The sequence below is a fragment of the Lepidochelys kempii genome, chromosome 2 (genome assembly GCF_965140285.1).
Source record: "Lepidochelys kempii isolate rLepKem1 chromosome 2, rLepKem1.hap1, whole genome shotgun sequence".
Classification (NCBI taxonomy): Eukaryota; Metazoa; Chordata; order Testudines; family Cheloniidae; genus Lepidochelys; species Lepidochelys kempii.
Genome location: NC_136381.1, coordinates 91629307 through 91645806, shown reverse-complemented (window position 1 = coordinate 91645806; position 16500 = coordinate 91629307). Strand labels below are relative to the sequence as shown.

Genomic DNA, 16500 nt, shown 5'->3' with positions numbered 1-16500 from the left:
AAAAATTTTACAAGTCTTTTATTAGAAAAGAGTCACCAGAAGATATCAAAGAAACTTCTGTGCACACCATACAGTTCTTTGGTCAGAGTGAGATCTACTTTAAATTTTGATACATTGTATTAAAAGGAAATGTTTGCATAAATAGAGGATATTAATGTGCATAAAGTTAAATGTTAGTCTTTAGATTTTATACAATTGATTTTTCAGAATACCAGACTAATCAGAAGAGTGCAGGTGGAAGGCCACTGCCAAAGAGTAATCTCCAAGAATGTGGTATTTTCCATTGTGAAGGAATAGCTGGGGCATCACTGGTCTGCTGATTTAAGAACAAAATACATTTTCAAATTTTGGAATTACATTAACCACAGATGGCAAGTCTGCTTTTCCCATTTCCCCTCCCATTTGCAGCGAGGGGGATATTTAGTAACAAACAGCAGTGTGGTACAGCTCTAAGTACCTATAATCACTGTAGATGGTCTTGGAGCTACAGTAATTCCCCACTTAACATCCTCTTGCAATTCCCCACTTAACATCCTCTTGCTTAACCTTGTTTCAATCTTGCATCCCTGCTCCATTACAGAACATGCTTGTTTAAAGTAATGCAACACTCTGCTATAACCTCATTTGGCTGCCCCCCACCTCCTCCTCACAGCCCCCAGTGGACCCTGCAGATCAGCACCTTCCCCCTACTTGTGGAAATCAGGGGGTTGCAAGCTTATTGGGGTGGGTGTTACAATATTGCCACCCTTAATTCTGCACTGCCTTCATGAAATTTGATTTTTTTAAATTCTATGGCCATGAAATTGACCAAAATGGACCATGAACATGGTAGGGCCCTCCATCTTGGGTAGGAGTTTGCTTCCACTGATTGCAGGTGGAGCACTTCCTTACCTTTCCAGTAACCTTGGAACAAAAGGACACCACTTACTCTGACATGTAACCTCAGCTGACAGGCTGTCAAGTTCATGAAAGTTCAGTTAAAAGGTGAAGGTGCCTAATTTCGAGCTGCTGAAATGAAAACAGCAAGAGCTAAAAGCAAAACCTTGAGCTGAAAGAGTACTTACTTCACTTTTGATTAGCTGGAGCCACTCATTAAGATAGTTAACAAGAGCCAGTGCATCAGGGATGTTGTCCCCCTCTGAGCAGAATTTCAACAGAACTGCCATTTCAATTCCATTTGAACAACTGGAACAGAAATTGGTCAGATTTTCAATTGGCACAATAATCAGTGGGGGGGAGCTTATTTAACATCAGGTTTTCGTCTTTTACATAAAAGGGAGCAGCCCACTGGTTTTCTAAAATAAAAAACATCCAGGTTGTCTGTTTGCCTTCTGATAGTCAACCAACTGGTCTTAGCAGGGAGGGCACAGATCCTATGCTGTGGGAGTACTACTCCACAGCTGGTTTGCTGTTTTAGTACTGCTACCTGGGCATTCATACAGATTTCTTAGATGCTGATCCTTAATCTCTTCATGTACTACAAACACTGAAAAGTGGAGTGGTTGGTTATATGCATGCTGTCCCCACACTATGAAAGAAGGTAGGACTTAGATATGGGAAGCTAAATCAGGGAATAGCTGCTGGAACCAGATGAACATAGGTGGAGGATAATTTACTGAAGGTAACAGGAAGGACATAGAAAGGCAATCTCAAGCGGCACAGAGTAAAACGAAGAAGAGGATTAGAATCTGGTTAAACAACAAGGAAAGGCCTGATGGGAGTATAACATTACTGAGCTTACACATACACATTCTTAGGATGGGTGTAGCTTGATATAAAGGAACCACAATAGAGCTCCAACCAATAGAATTTTTCTACTTTTCCCCCACAGAATTATAATTATAATCCAGATTGGAAGCTGCCTCCCTTAATATTTAGCCTAGGAATTTCACTGTAGTTTCAACATGGGGAGCAAACACCCACCATAGTGGGAGCTTCTATTAAAGTATTAGTAATTCAAACAGCAATCATTTCTAATGAGTGATTCGTTACAAATACAATAATAAATATTTCCAACCTGGAATTACACTGTTTTCTAACCCAAGTTTTATTGTAACTCAACATTTCAGAAACTAGCAGACACGGACATTCTAGTCATTGGATAGAAGAATAACTATCTTACTTAAACACCATAAAGGAAGAATGAGACACTCAATGGAATGATGTGTATTTGAAGAACATGAAGTAAAAATAGCATAGAAGACACTGCTCAAATAAGTTTCCTATTTGAAATGGCAAGTTCAGAAAAATATGAAGGTTTATCCTGAACTTAAGTGGGAAATGTTAAAAATGACATCTCCCCCACCCAAAACAAAAACAAAACCACACACAAATAGCTTAAACCCCATTCAAGTTTCAAGATTGGGAAAGTCATTAAAAGTAGTAGCCTGACAAAAGCAGAGACATTGAATCTTCAGCCTAAGCTTTGTGAAGCATGTGATATTGAGTATTTGGTGCATAAAATGTCTGACTGTCTTTCTGAGAGGCAGCACGGTGTACATAGACCTGTAGACTGGGAGTCAAGACATCTGGATGCTAGGCCCGGCTCTCCCACTGACTTGCTGTGTAAACTAGGTCAAATCACTTAATCTCTCTATACCTGTTTCCCTGATCTCATCCCTTGTCACATCAAATTTAGATTGTGAGCTTTTCAAGGCAGGGATTGTCTCTTACATTGTGTTTATACAGCACATAGTGCAATAGGGTCTAAATCTTGATAGGGGCTTCTATGTGCTTCCATGATCCAAATAATAAATGCAAATAAAGGCCAGGATTTTTAACCCTAGTCAAGGCTAAAGCTCAGATGGGGTGAAAGGCAACATATGCTAAGAAAGTAATACGTTCTTGTACCTGGCACAAAATAATTTAACACACTTCATTGCAAAAGTTGTTTAACTCAGTCAGCATGGTAAGTTTTATGGTCAAATTCTTTGCAAAAAGAAAAGGAGTACTTGTGGCACCTTAGAGACTAACCAATTTATTTGAGCATGAGCTTTCGTGAGCTACAGCTCACTTCATCGGATGCATATCGTGGAAACTGCAGTAGACATTATATACATACAGAGACCATGAAACAATACCCCCTCCCACCCCACTGTCCTGCTGGTAATAGCTTATCTAAAGTGATCATCAAGTTGGGCCATTTCAAGCACAAATCCAGGTTCTCTCACCCTCCGCCCCCCCCCCCCCCCACACACACACAAACTCACTCTCCTGCTGGTAATTGCCCATCCAAAGTGACCACTCTCTTCACAATGTGTATGATAATCAAGGTGGGTCATTTCCAGCACAAATCCAGGTTCTCTCACTCCCTCACCCCCCTCCAAAAACCACACACACAAACTCACTCTCCTGCTGGTAATAGCTCATCCAAAGTGACCACTCTCCCTACAATGTGCATGATAATCAAGGTGGGCCATTTCCAGCACAAATCCAGGTTCTCTCACCCCCCCACCCCCATACACACACAAACTCACTCTCCTGCTGGCAATAGCTCATCCAAACTGACCACTCTCCAAGTTTAAATCCAAGTTTAACCAGAACGTCGGGGGGGGGGTAGGAAAAAGCAAGGGGAAATAGGCTACCTTGTATAATGACTTAGCCACTCCCAGTCTCTATTTAAGCCTAAATTAATAGTATCCAATTTGCAAATGAATTCCAATTCAGCAGTTTCTCGCTGGAGTCTGGATTTGAAGTTTTTTTTGTTGTAAGATAGTGACCTTCATGTCGGTGATTGCGTGACCAGAGAGATTGAAGTGTTCTCCGACTGGTTTATGAATTATAATTCTTGACATCTGATTTGTGTCCATTTATTCTTTTACGTAGAGACTGTCCAGTTTGACCAATGTAAATGGCAGAGGGGGATTGCTGGCACATGATGGCATATATCACATAGGTGGATGTGCAGGTGAACGAGCCTCTGATAGTGTGGCTGATGTTATTAGGCCCTGTGATGGTGTCCCCTGAATAGATATGTGGGCACAGTTGGCAACGGGCTTTGTTGCAAGGATAGGTTCCTGGGCTAGTGGTTCTGTTGTGTGGTATGTGGTTGTTGGTGAGTATTTGCTTCAGGTTGCGGGGCTGTCTGTAGGCAAGGACTGGCCTGTCTCCCAAGATTTGTGAGAGTGTTGGGTCATCCTTCAGGATAGGTTGTAGATCCTTAATAATGCGTTGGAGGGGTTTTAGTTGGGGGCTGAAGGTGACGGCTAGTGGCGTTCTGTTATTTTCTTTGTTAGGCCTGTCCTGTAGTAGGTGACTTCTGGGAACTCTTCTGGCTCTATCAATCTGTTTCTTCACTTCCGCAGGTGGATATTGTAGTTGTAAGAATGCTTGATAGAGATCTTGTAGGTGTTTGTCTCTGTCTGAGGGGTTGGAGCAAATGCGGTTGTATCGCAGAGCTTGGCTGTAGACGATGGATCATGTGGTGTGGTCAGGGTAAAAGCTGGAGGCATGTAGGTAGGAATAGCGGTCGGTAGGTTTCCGGTATAGGGTGGTGTTTATGTGACCATTGTTTATTAGCACTGTAGTGTCCAGGAAGTGGATCTCTTGTGTGGACTGGACCAGGCTGAGGTTGATGGTGGGATGGAAATTGTTGAAATCATGGTGGAATTCCTCAAGAATTCTTTTCCATGGGTCCAGATGATGAAGATGTCATCAATATAGCGCAAGCTTTAGGGGACGAGAGCTGAGGAAGCATTGTTCTAAATCAGCCATAAAAATGTTGGCATACTGTGGGGCCATGCGGGTACCCATAGCAGTCCCGCTGATCTGAAGGTATACATTGTCCCCAAATGTAAAACAGTTATGTGTAAGGACAAAGTCACAAAGTTCAGCCACCAGGTTAGCCGTGACATTATCGGGGATAGTGTTCTTGACGGCTTGTTGTCCATCTTTGTGTGGAATGTTGGTGTGAGGGCTTCTACATCCATAGTGGCCAGGATGGTGTTATCAGGAAGATCGCCGATGGATTGAAGTTTCCTCAGGAAGTCAGTGGTGTCTCAAAGGTAGCTGGGAGTGCTGGTAGCTTAGGGCCCGAGGAGGGAGTCTACATAGCCAGACAATCCTGCTGTCAGGGTGCCAATGCCTGAGATGATGGGGTGCCCAGGATTTCCAGGTTTATGGATCTTGGGTAGTAGATAGAATATCCCAGGTCGGGGTTCCAGGGGTGTGTCTGTGCGGATTTGATCTTGTGCTTTTTCAGGAAGTTTCTTGAGCAAATGCTGTAGTTGCTTTTGGTAACTCTCAGTGAGTTTGTGTGTGTGTGTGTGGGGGGGGGGCGCGGAGAATGAGAAAACCTGGATTTGTGCTGGAAATGGCCCAACTTGATGATCACTTTAGATAAGCTATTACCAGCAGGACAGTGGGGTGGGAGGGGGTATTGTTTCATGGTCTCTGTGTGTATATAATGTCTACTGCAGTTTCCACGGTATGCATCCGATGAAGTGAGCTGTAGCTCACAAAAGCTCATGCTCAAATAAATTGGTTAGTCTCTAAGGTGCCACAAGTACTCCTTTTCTTTTTGCAAAGACAGACTAACACAGCTGTTACTCTGAAACCGGTCAAATTCTTGAAACTCAGACTTGCTTTTAACATAACCTTTTACCCACATTCATTTTTTTTTTTTTTTTTAAACACTGTGTGCTGGTCCTGAAGCCAAAAAACTCAAAAAAATCAAATTTTAGAATTTTATTCTCTAAAGATGGAGCATATAATTGGGAACTATTTCAATCATCATGAAAGCAAGTATCTTTACAGAAGCTGTTTAGCTCAACCTGTCTGTTATGGACCAAACAAGCAAAGTTTTCTGGATCTTATTTTGACATCATAATAGATAATTTCTGCATTAATTTGGCTCTTAAATACGTTAAGACAAATCTTCTACCATACATACTTTAATCATCAAATAGGGTGTTCGTTACGATCTTGATTGCAGCCTCCCTCCTTTTCCCTTCCAACCCCATCAAAAAAAACATATGAAAGTCAGATTGTTAGCTACTGTGCTGCAGCTTTATTTTGCGAGGGTTTTTATAAGTCATGTAAATCCTCTCTCAATCACGGGTTTGTTCTGGGGATGACAATCTCCTATTCTACTCCTACAGGTTTTTCCAAAGAATACCATTACTAATAATATACACAGCATCCCACAAAAAGACAATGCATGGTCATTTTTCCTGGGATCTGACTAAAGAAGTAAAAGTGGATTGTATCTAGGTAATTAAAACAGGAATTCTGACATCTTACTATGGTTCCCTTTAACATCAGCCAGCTCACCCACCTCTCACTGTATAACAATGTTGTGATGCCACCTCCAGGAATATGTAGTACCATTTCTGCATCATTTACTCCTGGGTAAGCAGCCACTTTTTCCATCTCTATCCAGTTTAGCCTCTGCATTAGATCTCCAGCTGTTTTCTGAATAGCAGGGGAGAGTAAGTATCGTAGTGGCGTCCTGGAATAAATCATAAAATGCAAGAATACTGTAAATAGTTACATAGGTTACTTGTGTAAAAGGGTAATTGTAATCTTCTAGGGCCTCAACCTGGAAATTAAAGAGCACAGGAATTGCTTTCTTCCACAAGTCAAACCCACAAGCTAATCTGAGGTTGCAAAACAAACGGATCAGCAATCTGCCACATCCAATGGTACATTTTGGAAGTAAATCATCTTCTAGTGCAGGGGTGGGCAAACTACGGCCCGCAGGCTGGGTCCAGCCCCTCAGGGCTTTGGATCCGGCCTGTGCGATTGCCACCCCCTGGGCCCCACACCACTCTCAGAAGCGGCTGGTATCACGTTCCTGCGGCCCAGGGGGGAAAGGGAGGAAGAGGGCTCCATGCATTGCCCTCACCTCTAGGCACCACCCCCCGCAGCTCCCGTTGGCCAGGAACAGGGAACCATGGCCAATAGGAGCTTTGGGGGAGGGACCTTGAGGCATGGCAAGGGCAGTGCACTGAGCCCTGTGCCCACTCCCCCAGGGGCTGCAGGGACATGGTGCTGGCCGCTTCCTGGCTCAGTACAGCATGGGGCCAGGGCAGGCCCTGGTGCATGCCGCTGCCAACCTGAAGCCATTATAGGTAAGCGGTGCTGGGCCTGGGCCAGAGCCCAAACCCCTCCTGCACCTTGCATATCAACTCCCTGCCCTGAGCCCCCTGCTGCACCCTTCCTTCACCTCAACCCCCTGCCCTAAGCCCCTTCCTGCACCTCCTCCTGCACCCCTGTCCCGGCCTTGCATGCAATTTCCCCACTCAGATGTGGCCCTTTGGCCAAAAAGTTTGCCCACCCCTGTTCTAGTGCTGACGTCAATTCTAATCAGGTGTGTGCGCGGGCCGTGTGCTCAGCAACCAGAAAACGTTTCCCCTAGGGGTCACAGCTTCATGGCGGTCAATATTGGGTCCTGGCGACCTGCCACCCACTCAGTTCCTTCTTGCTGGCTACTCTGACAGAGGGGTAGGAGAGTGGGTATTGAAATGGACATGAGCAACACATCTCAAAGAACAGCAGCTATGAGAAGGTTAGTAACCGTTTTTTCTTCGAGTGATTGTTCATGTCAATTCCAATCAGGTGATTCCCAAGCCTCAACTTTGGAGGCGAGTCAGAGCTTACATGTTCACAGCACTAGAGCACCGCTCTACCAAAGCCTGCATCATCTCTCACCTGCTGGGTAATTGCACTCAGCACTCACCTTCCCCAGTTTCTTTCCATCAGTCTTCCCTGATTAACCTGCTTCAAAACACGTATCCCCTTTGTGGGGTTTGATTTATTAAGTCTTTCCACAAAGTATAACTCACTGTTAGCTGTGCCACTTTCACCCCACTGTGGGTCCATTTAAGAGTCCCAATCAGCTCTTGCCCTGGTTCAGAAGACATGTCCTGCTCAGTCCCCTTCCTAGAGCTGGCCTCCTGGAGCCAATCCCTGCATCTCTCCCAAAACACAGAAGCCCTTGCTCTCCTTGTGGAACAGCATTTATACATCGAACAGTCATAGTTTCCCCTTATGGCATGAGCCCCACGCTCTCCTCCTGGAGCTGGGTAATTCAGGTAGTTATTACTGCGCTCCTTAGGCCAGGAGTCCTCAGCTGTCCTCCTAGGAGCTGGCTTGTAGTTTAGCCAGCTGTAGGGCCTCAACCAGCTTCTCCTTCAACTGGCTCCTTCTCCCCAATCAGTTCTTCAACTCGGAATGTTCAACAGGCCAGTCTTTTCCTGCTGCTGTCTCCCTGCTATTAGGGAGGAGGCAGCAGTTATGCTGGTCCCCTTCTCCCAGCTTATCAGGCGAGACGACAGCAAAATCTCCTAGCCCCAGGCTCTTAAAGACAGTGACAGGACTTCCTCCCAAACACCACTCATTCCCTCACACACTTCCTCTCTATCTCTCCTCCGTGTTTTTTCTTAAATACACAGATATAGAACCTTTCAAAATTTTAAAGGGCCACACTACAATGGGGTGGGCTGAACCCTAAGCACCTAGTACCATTAAGGTGCAGACTACCCCCATCAGACTGATAAACATTTATAGACCTCAAGACCTGTTTAACTGAAACAACAGTAGGTCTTCTACAAAAATAGTGATGTCATTTTTTAATCATGGATTGTGATCGCTCCCCAATCATTGAAAAATGCTTATTTTTAAAAGAATTAACATCACCCTGGCTTATCTGTGAGCTTAACATTGCAATGTCCTGCTAATGTAAAAGAGCAGAAGCTTAAACTGATCACAAGTTAGCAATAACTAAAAATTTTGAGTCATCTATTATCCAAGCTGAAATGCAAAACCAAAGAGCCAGGATAAAGTGAGATGCAAACTAAAAAGCATTTTTTACTAAAAGCATCCCCTTACAGTTCTATTTCATACACATTAAGTAGGGCTGTCAATTAACTGAAGTTAATGCCTGCAATTAACAAAGCTAAGTTATCCTGTTAATTTTTTTAATGTGTTGATTACATACCTGTGGATGGGGCAGGAGGCATCAGCAGCAGGGGGCCAAAGCCTCATCCGCAGCTTCCCGGGCTGCAGTCCCAGCCCCATGCCCCAAGAGTGGCTAGAACCCTGAAGGGGACTGAAGCCCTGAGTCCTGCATCAGGCTGAAGCCCCAAGGAGGGGCTTGAAGCCTCGAGCTCTAAGTTCCACACTGCAAGAAGGGCTAAAGCCTCGAGCAGGGCTGAAACCCAGAACCCCCAGTCCTGACCCTATATTTGAAAATATAAAAAACCCCAAAAATATTTGAATGGTATTCGAATATTGTTTAACAGTTTGATTGCAACTGTGATTAATTACACAATTTTTTTAATTGCTTGACAGCCCTAATATTAAGTTTGCACAACACATACACACAGAACTAAGCAAAATACTTAAAGTAACAGGACCTATGCTAAATGGAAACATGTCAGTTAACTTTATGGAAAAGAACAGGAATATTAAATTCCTTAAAGCACTCATACGAACATACCCATGAAGCTGCTGATCATCACGCTGATATGCATGGCTGCTTGACAGAAGAATGACTTTGGCACATCTACTGCTTTTCACCCAAGAAAGGAGTGTTTGACAAAATGACCTATACTTGTTCTTTATACCAAGATGGAGGAGAAGAAGCAGAATGATAGATTAGGTATTTAATAAATAACAAAAAGCTACAATTTTTATGGTTTGTTCATTTAATTAAAACTAGATTTTCCTCATAGAATATCAGGGTTGGAGGGGACCTCAGGAGGCCATCCAGTCCAACCCCCCGCTCAAAGCGGGACCAATCCCCAACTAAATCATCCCAGCCAGGGCTTTGTCAAGCCTGTCCTTAAAAATATCTAAGGAAGGAGATTCCACCACCTCCCTAGGTAACGCATTCCAGTGTTTCACCACCCTCCCAGAGAAAAAGTTTTTCCTAATATCCAACCTAAACCTCCCCCACTGCAACTTGAGACCATTACTCCTTGTTCTGTCATCTGCTAGCACTGAGAACAGTCTTTATCCATCCTCTTTGGAACCCCCTTTCAGGTAGTTGAAAGCAGCTATCAAATCCCCCCTCATTCTTCTCTTCTGCAGACTAAACAATCCCAGTTCCCTCAGACTCTCCTCATAAGTCATGTGTTCCAGTCCCCTAATCATTTTTGTTGCCCTCCACTGGACCTTTTCCTATTTTTCCACATCCTTTTTATAGTGTGGGGCCCAAAGCTGGACATAGTACTCCAAATGAGGCCTCACCAATGTCGAGTAGAGGGGGAACGATCACGTCCCTCAATTTGCTGGCAATGTCCCTACTTATACATCCCAAAATGCCATTGGCCTTCTTGGCAACAAGGGCACACTGTTGACTCATATCCAGCTTTTCGTCCACTGTAACCCCTAGGTCCTTTTTTGCAGAACTGCTGCCGAGCCATTCGGTCCCTAATCTGTAGCGGTGGATGGGATTCTTCCGTCCTAAGCGCAGGACTCTGCACTAGTCCTTGTTGAACCTCATCAGATTTCTTTTGGCCCAATCCTCTAATTTGTCTAGGGCCCTCTGTATCCTATTCCTACCCTCCAGCGTATCTACCTCTCTTCCCAATTTAGTGTCATCTGCGAACTTGCTGAGGGTGCAATCCACACCATCCTCTAGATCATTTATGAAGATATTGAACAAAACCGGCCCAAGGACCGACCCGAGTCCTTGGGGTATTCCACTTGATACCGGCTGCCAACTAGACATGGAGCCATTGATCACTACCCGTTGAGACCGACAATCTAGCCAACTTTCTACCCACCTTATAGTGCATTCATCCAGCCCATACTTCTTTAACTCGCTGACAAAAATACTATGGGAGACCGTGTCAAAAGCTTTGCTAAAGTCAAGAAACAATATATCCACTGTTTTCCCTTTATCCACAGAACCAGTAATCTCATCATACCATCATAGACGGCGATTAGATTAGCCAGGCATGACCTTCCCTTGGTGAATCCATGCTGACTGTTCCTGATCACTTCCCTCTCATGTAAGTGCTTCAGGATAGATTCCTTGAGGACCTGCTCCATGATTTTTCTGGGGATTGAGGTGAGGCTGACTGGCCTGTAGTTCCCAGGATCCTCCTTCTTCCCTTTTTTAAAGATTGGCACTACATTAGCCTTTTTCCAGTTATCCGGGACTTCCCCCGTTCGCCACGAGTTTTCAAAGATAATGGCCAATGGCTCTGCAATCACAGCTGCCAATTCCTTTAGCACTCTCGGATGCAACGCATCCGGCCCCATGGACTTGTGCTCGTCCAGCTTTTCTTAATAGTCCCTAACCACCTCTTTCTCCACAGAGGGCTGGCCACCTACTCCCCATGCTGTGTTGCCCGGTGCAGCAGTCTGGGAGCTGATCTTGTTCATGAAGACAGAGGCAAAGAAAGCATTGAGTACATTAGCTTTTTCCACATCCTCTGACACTAGGTTGCCTCCCTCATTCAGTAAGGGGCCCACACTTCCCTTGACTTTCTTCTTGTTGCTAACGTACCTGAAGAAACCCTTCTTGTTACTCTTAACATCTCTTGCTAGCTCCAACTCCAGGTGTGATTTGGCCTTCCTAATTTCACTCCTGCATGCCCGAGCAATATTTTTATACTCTTCCCTGGTCATTTGTCCAAGCTTCCACTTCTTGTAAGCTTCTTTTTTGTGTTTAAGATCAGCAAGGATTTCACTGTTAAGTTAAGCTGGTCGCCTGCCATATTTACTATTCTTTCTACACATTGGGATGGTTTGTCCCTGTAACCTCAATAAGGATTCTCTAAAATACAGCCAACTGTCCTGGACTCCTTTCCCCCTCATGTTATTCTCCCAGGGGATCCTGCCCATCAGTTCCCTGAGGGAGTCAAAGTCTGCTTTTCTGAAGTCCAGGGTCCATATTCTGCTGCTCTCCTTTCTTCCCTGTGTCAGGATCCTGAACTCAACCATCTCATGCCTGTTAAGTCTTTATTTTAGATGAAAGGTTTTAAATGGAAGGTTAAGGATGGAACAAAGCTTAACTACAATGCTTATGATTATGAATCAAGTCAACATTTAGATACTAGTGTATGAAAATAGCTGGTAAAAGTCTGATCCAGCTCCTAGTGGACGTTACACCCCATATTCTTCATAGAAATACGGTCATGATATGAATATGGCATAACAGATATATTTTATGCAAGATGGCTCATTTAAGATATCATTGGAAAGGTTATGATTTACTGAATGTGATTATCCATTTTGTATGCATGTATCATTTCTGTATCTAAAGTTAGTCAATATTCCTATGTAACAATTACAACTGTGTGTGTATTTGGGAGACACCCACCAGGCAACTGGCCATCACAGGAAGAAACAATAAGATTGTGAGGATACGAATCTCTCTCCTTCCCGAGAGGCATCCTGGGACATAGCTGTGACACTACGACACAGGTCAGGTGGTCCTGCCACCTGATACAAAAACCACCTTGGATACTGCTGGCACTTTTCCTCTGTAAGGGGATGGGGATCAAACAAAGGTTTCTCAACTTAGGTAAATCCTTTTTAAGGCTGGAGAGGAGGTTAATCTAAACTCTCTTCCACTGCCTACCTAAGTAGTAAGACCGCTAAAAGTACATGAAGGGACAAAGGAACTAACCCGAGGGGAAAGACAGGGGTGAGTCAGTCAGAGAGGGGTCTAGTCTGTAAGAAGAAATAACTGGAACGCTAAGCTAGAGAAACTCTGCAAATAGCCTAAAATATTTAGGGTGAGAAATTACTTCTTGAAACCACTCTCTTTAAGATCTTAAGCTTAATATGTGTGTTTTGTTTTATTTGCTCAGTAATCTGCTTTGTTCTGTTTGCTATCCCTTATAATCACTTAAAATCTGCCTTTTATAGTTAATAAATTTGTTTTGTTTATTATTAAACCCAGTTTGTGCAATTTTTAACTGGGGGGGGGGCAAGAAGTTGTAAATATCTTGCTTCACATTCAGGGAGAGGGTGAATTTTTATGAGCTTGCGCTGTGCAGATTTTTCTATACAGTGCAAAAGTATTATACAGCGTGGGTTTATTTCCCAAAAGGGATATGCACATGAGTGCTGGGTGGATCCTCTCCCACAGAGCTGACTTCCGTTTGTGTCTGCAGATAGGTGGGGCCCTACTTAGGTGTGTGAATCTAATTCACCAAACAGGGAGAGGGAATCCATGCTGGTGGAGCAGGAGGGGCTCAATGAAACCCCAGTACATCAGGTGGCATCCCAAACCAACCCATCACAAATCTACTACAGCTAGATTGTAAATGTTGAAGGTTTTTAAGAACCCACACACTTGAACTAGCCAAAAAACTGTACTCAGTTACTCTGGTGTGGTAAATGCTGGCTTTAATGACAATCACTATCTCTACATACAACAATATGAATTCCTCCTCATTTCACATTATAACCTCAGTTCTGAGGTAGATGAAGAATACTGAGAAACAACTGAGTCATTCTGATAGCAGAAATACATTTTAGAGATAAACAGCACAAATGTGCACTAATTATAAGTAAGACTGCGAGTTTCTCACGGAGGTAACGGATCCCAGGACTTCTGCAGCAGCCAGTGCTGCTGGCCTGGGGGCCATCTGAGCAGCTCAGGCAGCCCCAGGGCCAGCTGCACCGGCCACTGCTGGGGCAGTCTCAGGCCACCGCACCTGCCTCCCCCAGCAGCAGCAGTAGTTTAGGAAGGGGACTCAGGGCTGGGGTGCAGAAGGGGGTGAGGGCTCTTACCAGCGCTTACCTTGGCAGTGCTCCCCGCAAGCGGCAACATCCCTCAGCTCCTAGGTGGAGGTGTGGCCAGGAGGCTCTGCCCTGAGCGCCAGCTCCATAACTCCCACTGGCCACAGTTCCCGGCCAATGGGAGCTGCGGAGCTGGCGCTCAGGGCAGAGGCAGCACACAGAGCTGCCTGGCCATGCCTCTGCCTAAGAGCAGAGGGAGGAGGATGTTGCCTCTTCCGGGGAGGCCCAGAGCCAGGTAGGGAGCCTGCTAACCCCCCTAAGATTTAGTCAGGGGTATATAGTACAAGTCATGGGCAGGACATGGGCCATGAATTTTTGTTTACTGCCCATGACTTACTAAAGATACTCGTGACTAAAACGTAGCCTTAATTATAAGGAGATATTTTCCCAGAATAAATGGATTAAATAGTGCCAGTATCCTAGTGACAACTAAATAATATACATCATCATATACCTATCAGTATGATTAAATCCAATTTGGCTTTTCTCAGTAGTCCACAACCAGAGTTTAATTCAAACAGTAGAGATGCAATTAGGTAATTAATGGCAATTTTCAACTGTATCTGTTTAATAAGCAACTTACTAGTTACAACAGTTCAGAAAGATTTTGATTCCAACTTATTTCCCATTATTTTATATATTTGCTGGATAGAAGCCTTGCCAGAAACAATTTTTAGATTCATTTTAAAGTGATTTTTCTGTACTGGAAACTTTCTCCAGCTATAGTTACTTTTGGATTTATTTCATAAAATGGTTAACATTAATCTTGACTCCTAAAGAATTTGGACATGTACATTTTCTGATTCAGCTTTCAATAGATACAATGAGAACAACCAATAATATACATACCTTTACAAATGGTGATCTGATCTGGAGAACCACAAGCTTTTTAGAAGGTAAAGAATACACTGCAAAAAACAACAAGAAGTTGTGTAAGGAGAAAACAAGTGCATAATGTAGAGTTACACATGTCCAGATTAATATGATTTATAACAGTCGATAAAAAAGGATATTCTAAATAAAAATTTAAATCAGATTTGATTTAAAGATGTAAATAGAAAAAGGTATTTAAAATTATATTAATCATTGTTAAAGCCTAAATTTAGTATAATTTATTAAAATGATTAAAATAAAAATATTCAATGATTTATTAAAAATAAATTCACTATTCAATACATTTGGCACTGAAGTTTTAAATAAAGTCAAACCACTGAACTGGTGGAAGTTACTAGCTAAGGATTTGGAATCAGAATTTGGTGAAAAGGTAAGTCAGCTTTTGACAACAGTAGCCTCTTCCAAGGGGGCCAAGTTGCACGAAGGAGTCATAGGTTGTCTTCAATAGATTATTCTTCCAGGCAACAATTTTTTTCATGAATCCTGTGATTCAAGTCACTCAGACGAAGGATGTGGGTGTTCTTTCCTTGCAGACCTGTATTCAGTTCATTCAGTTTCCCAAATATGTCAGTGACATAAGCACATCTTCCCTTGGTCACACAAAAAAACAAGTTCATCCTTTTTGCAGTCTGTTGCTCAGATTCACAGCTCATCTCTCCATTAAAAAAAATCATCCAAGTACTTTATCTCCTGACAGCCAAAGAGCTTCACTGTGGAACGCCACAACATCATGATCAGACCCCATTTCTTCATCAAGTTTTGCCAACAGATATGTAGTTCATAATAGAGGAGATCAGCTGCAAATCACCACATAGCTCTGGACTCAGAGCTTTAGATACCAGTTGTTCTCGGAGACTGCTGCAGTGACTCCATACAGCAGATGGAGCACCTTTCTTTACCAAGGCATGCAGACCTGCTGTGTGTTCTGCCACAGACGAAGCTCCCATCTGTGCAAAAGCCCACAATGTAGTCACACAATGTATTTTTGTCTTACGTGTAGCTCCAGAGGGCACTGAACATTTCTTGTGCCATCTCATGACTGGGAAGAGGGAGACAAAACACAGTGACTTTGAGAATTGCACCTTCCCATGTGTATATTTCACTAAAATCAAGAAATGTGCATCACCACCCTCAGTGCTCACATCAACTTGAAGAGCAAAAAGCACGTGTGTTTTTCAGATGCTCAACCAGCGTGTTTTCCTGATCTGCTGCTATCACTTCAATCCTTCGCTTCACTGTGTTGTTGGAGAGTGGTATGGCTTTGAGCTTATTTGCCTTAGTTTCCCAACATATTACCGTCACCGTATTGATTGCAGTTGGCAAAAATCAAAATCTCCCCAATTGTGTGAGGCTTCTTGGACTGTGTGATATGGTAATTAACCTCAAATGGTGCTTTCTGAGCTTGCTCAGAAACGGACATGGCTCTCTTGAATGCCACTTGTTGATGCAAAAGTTCTTTTTTCCGGCACTGGAAAAGCTACCTTGTTTTTTCATATGCTCCTAGTGAAGGGTTTCCAAGTGTCATTTAACTTTATTAGGGATCATGCTTTCACTAGATAACACTGTGTGACATAGCAGGCATTTTGGCCTTTCTTTGTTCTTGACCAAAATTCTGGTGAAGCTATAATCAAAGAAAGCTTCATCATATTTGCGAACACATTTCTTGGACTCCTGTTTTTTGTTCATAACAGCAACACTAGAGTCACTGCTTAAAGCTGAGCCAGGTATTCAGTGTAAAAATAAGTCCATTGTGCCTCTTATCACAAAAAAAAAACAACAAAAAAAAGAGGAATTCACTGTTAAGCAAAGGAGGCCAGGATTTAAGAAGGCCCTGTGCGGTGATCCCAGGGTAATAGAGAAACAGTGACTTACAATGACTGAGTGCCAATAGAGTACTCGGCT

General features: G+C 43.4%; 1 protein-coding gene across 5 annotated transcripts in view; it reads right to left on the bottom strand.

Moving 5' to 3' along the window:
• Positions 1–16500, bottom strand: part of PSMG2 (proteasome assembly chaperone 2) — a 30321-nt gene that overhangs the window by 8774 nt on the left and 5047 nt on the right. For 2 of the 5 annotated variants that reach the window (XM_073331661.1, XM_073331666.2), the window contains exons 3-7: positions 14554–14612; positions 9440–9558; positions 6275–6448; positions 1065–1185; positions 4–316 (exon numbers count right to left, since the gene is read on the bottom strand). In XM_073331661.1, the coding sequence (XP_073187762.1) occupies positions 221–316; positions 1065–1185; positions 6275–6448; positions 9440–9558; positions 14554–14612 (569 nt within the window). In that variant the 3' untranslated portion in view covers positions 4–220. Of the gene's footprint in view, positions 1–3; positions 317–1064; positions 1186–6274; positions 6449–9439; positions 9559–14553; positions 14613–16500 lie in introns of those variants that run through there. The other 3 variants (XM_073331664.2, XM_073331665.2, XM_073331662.2) reach the window with 2 other exon arrangements.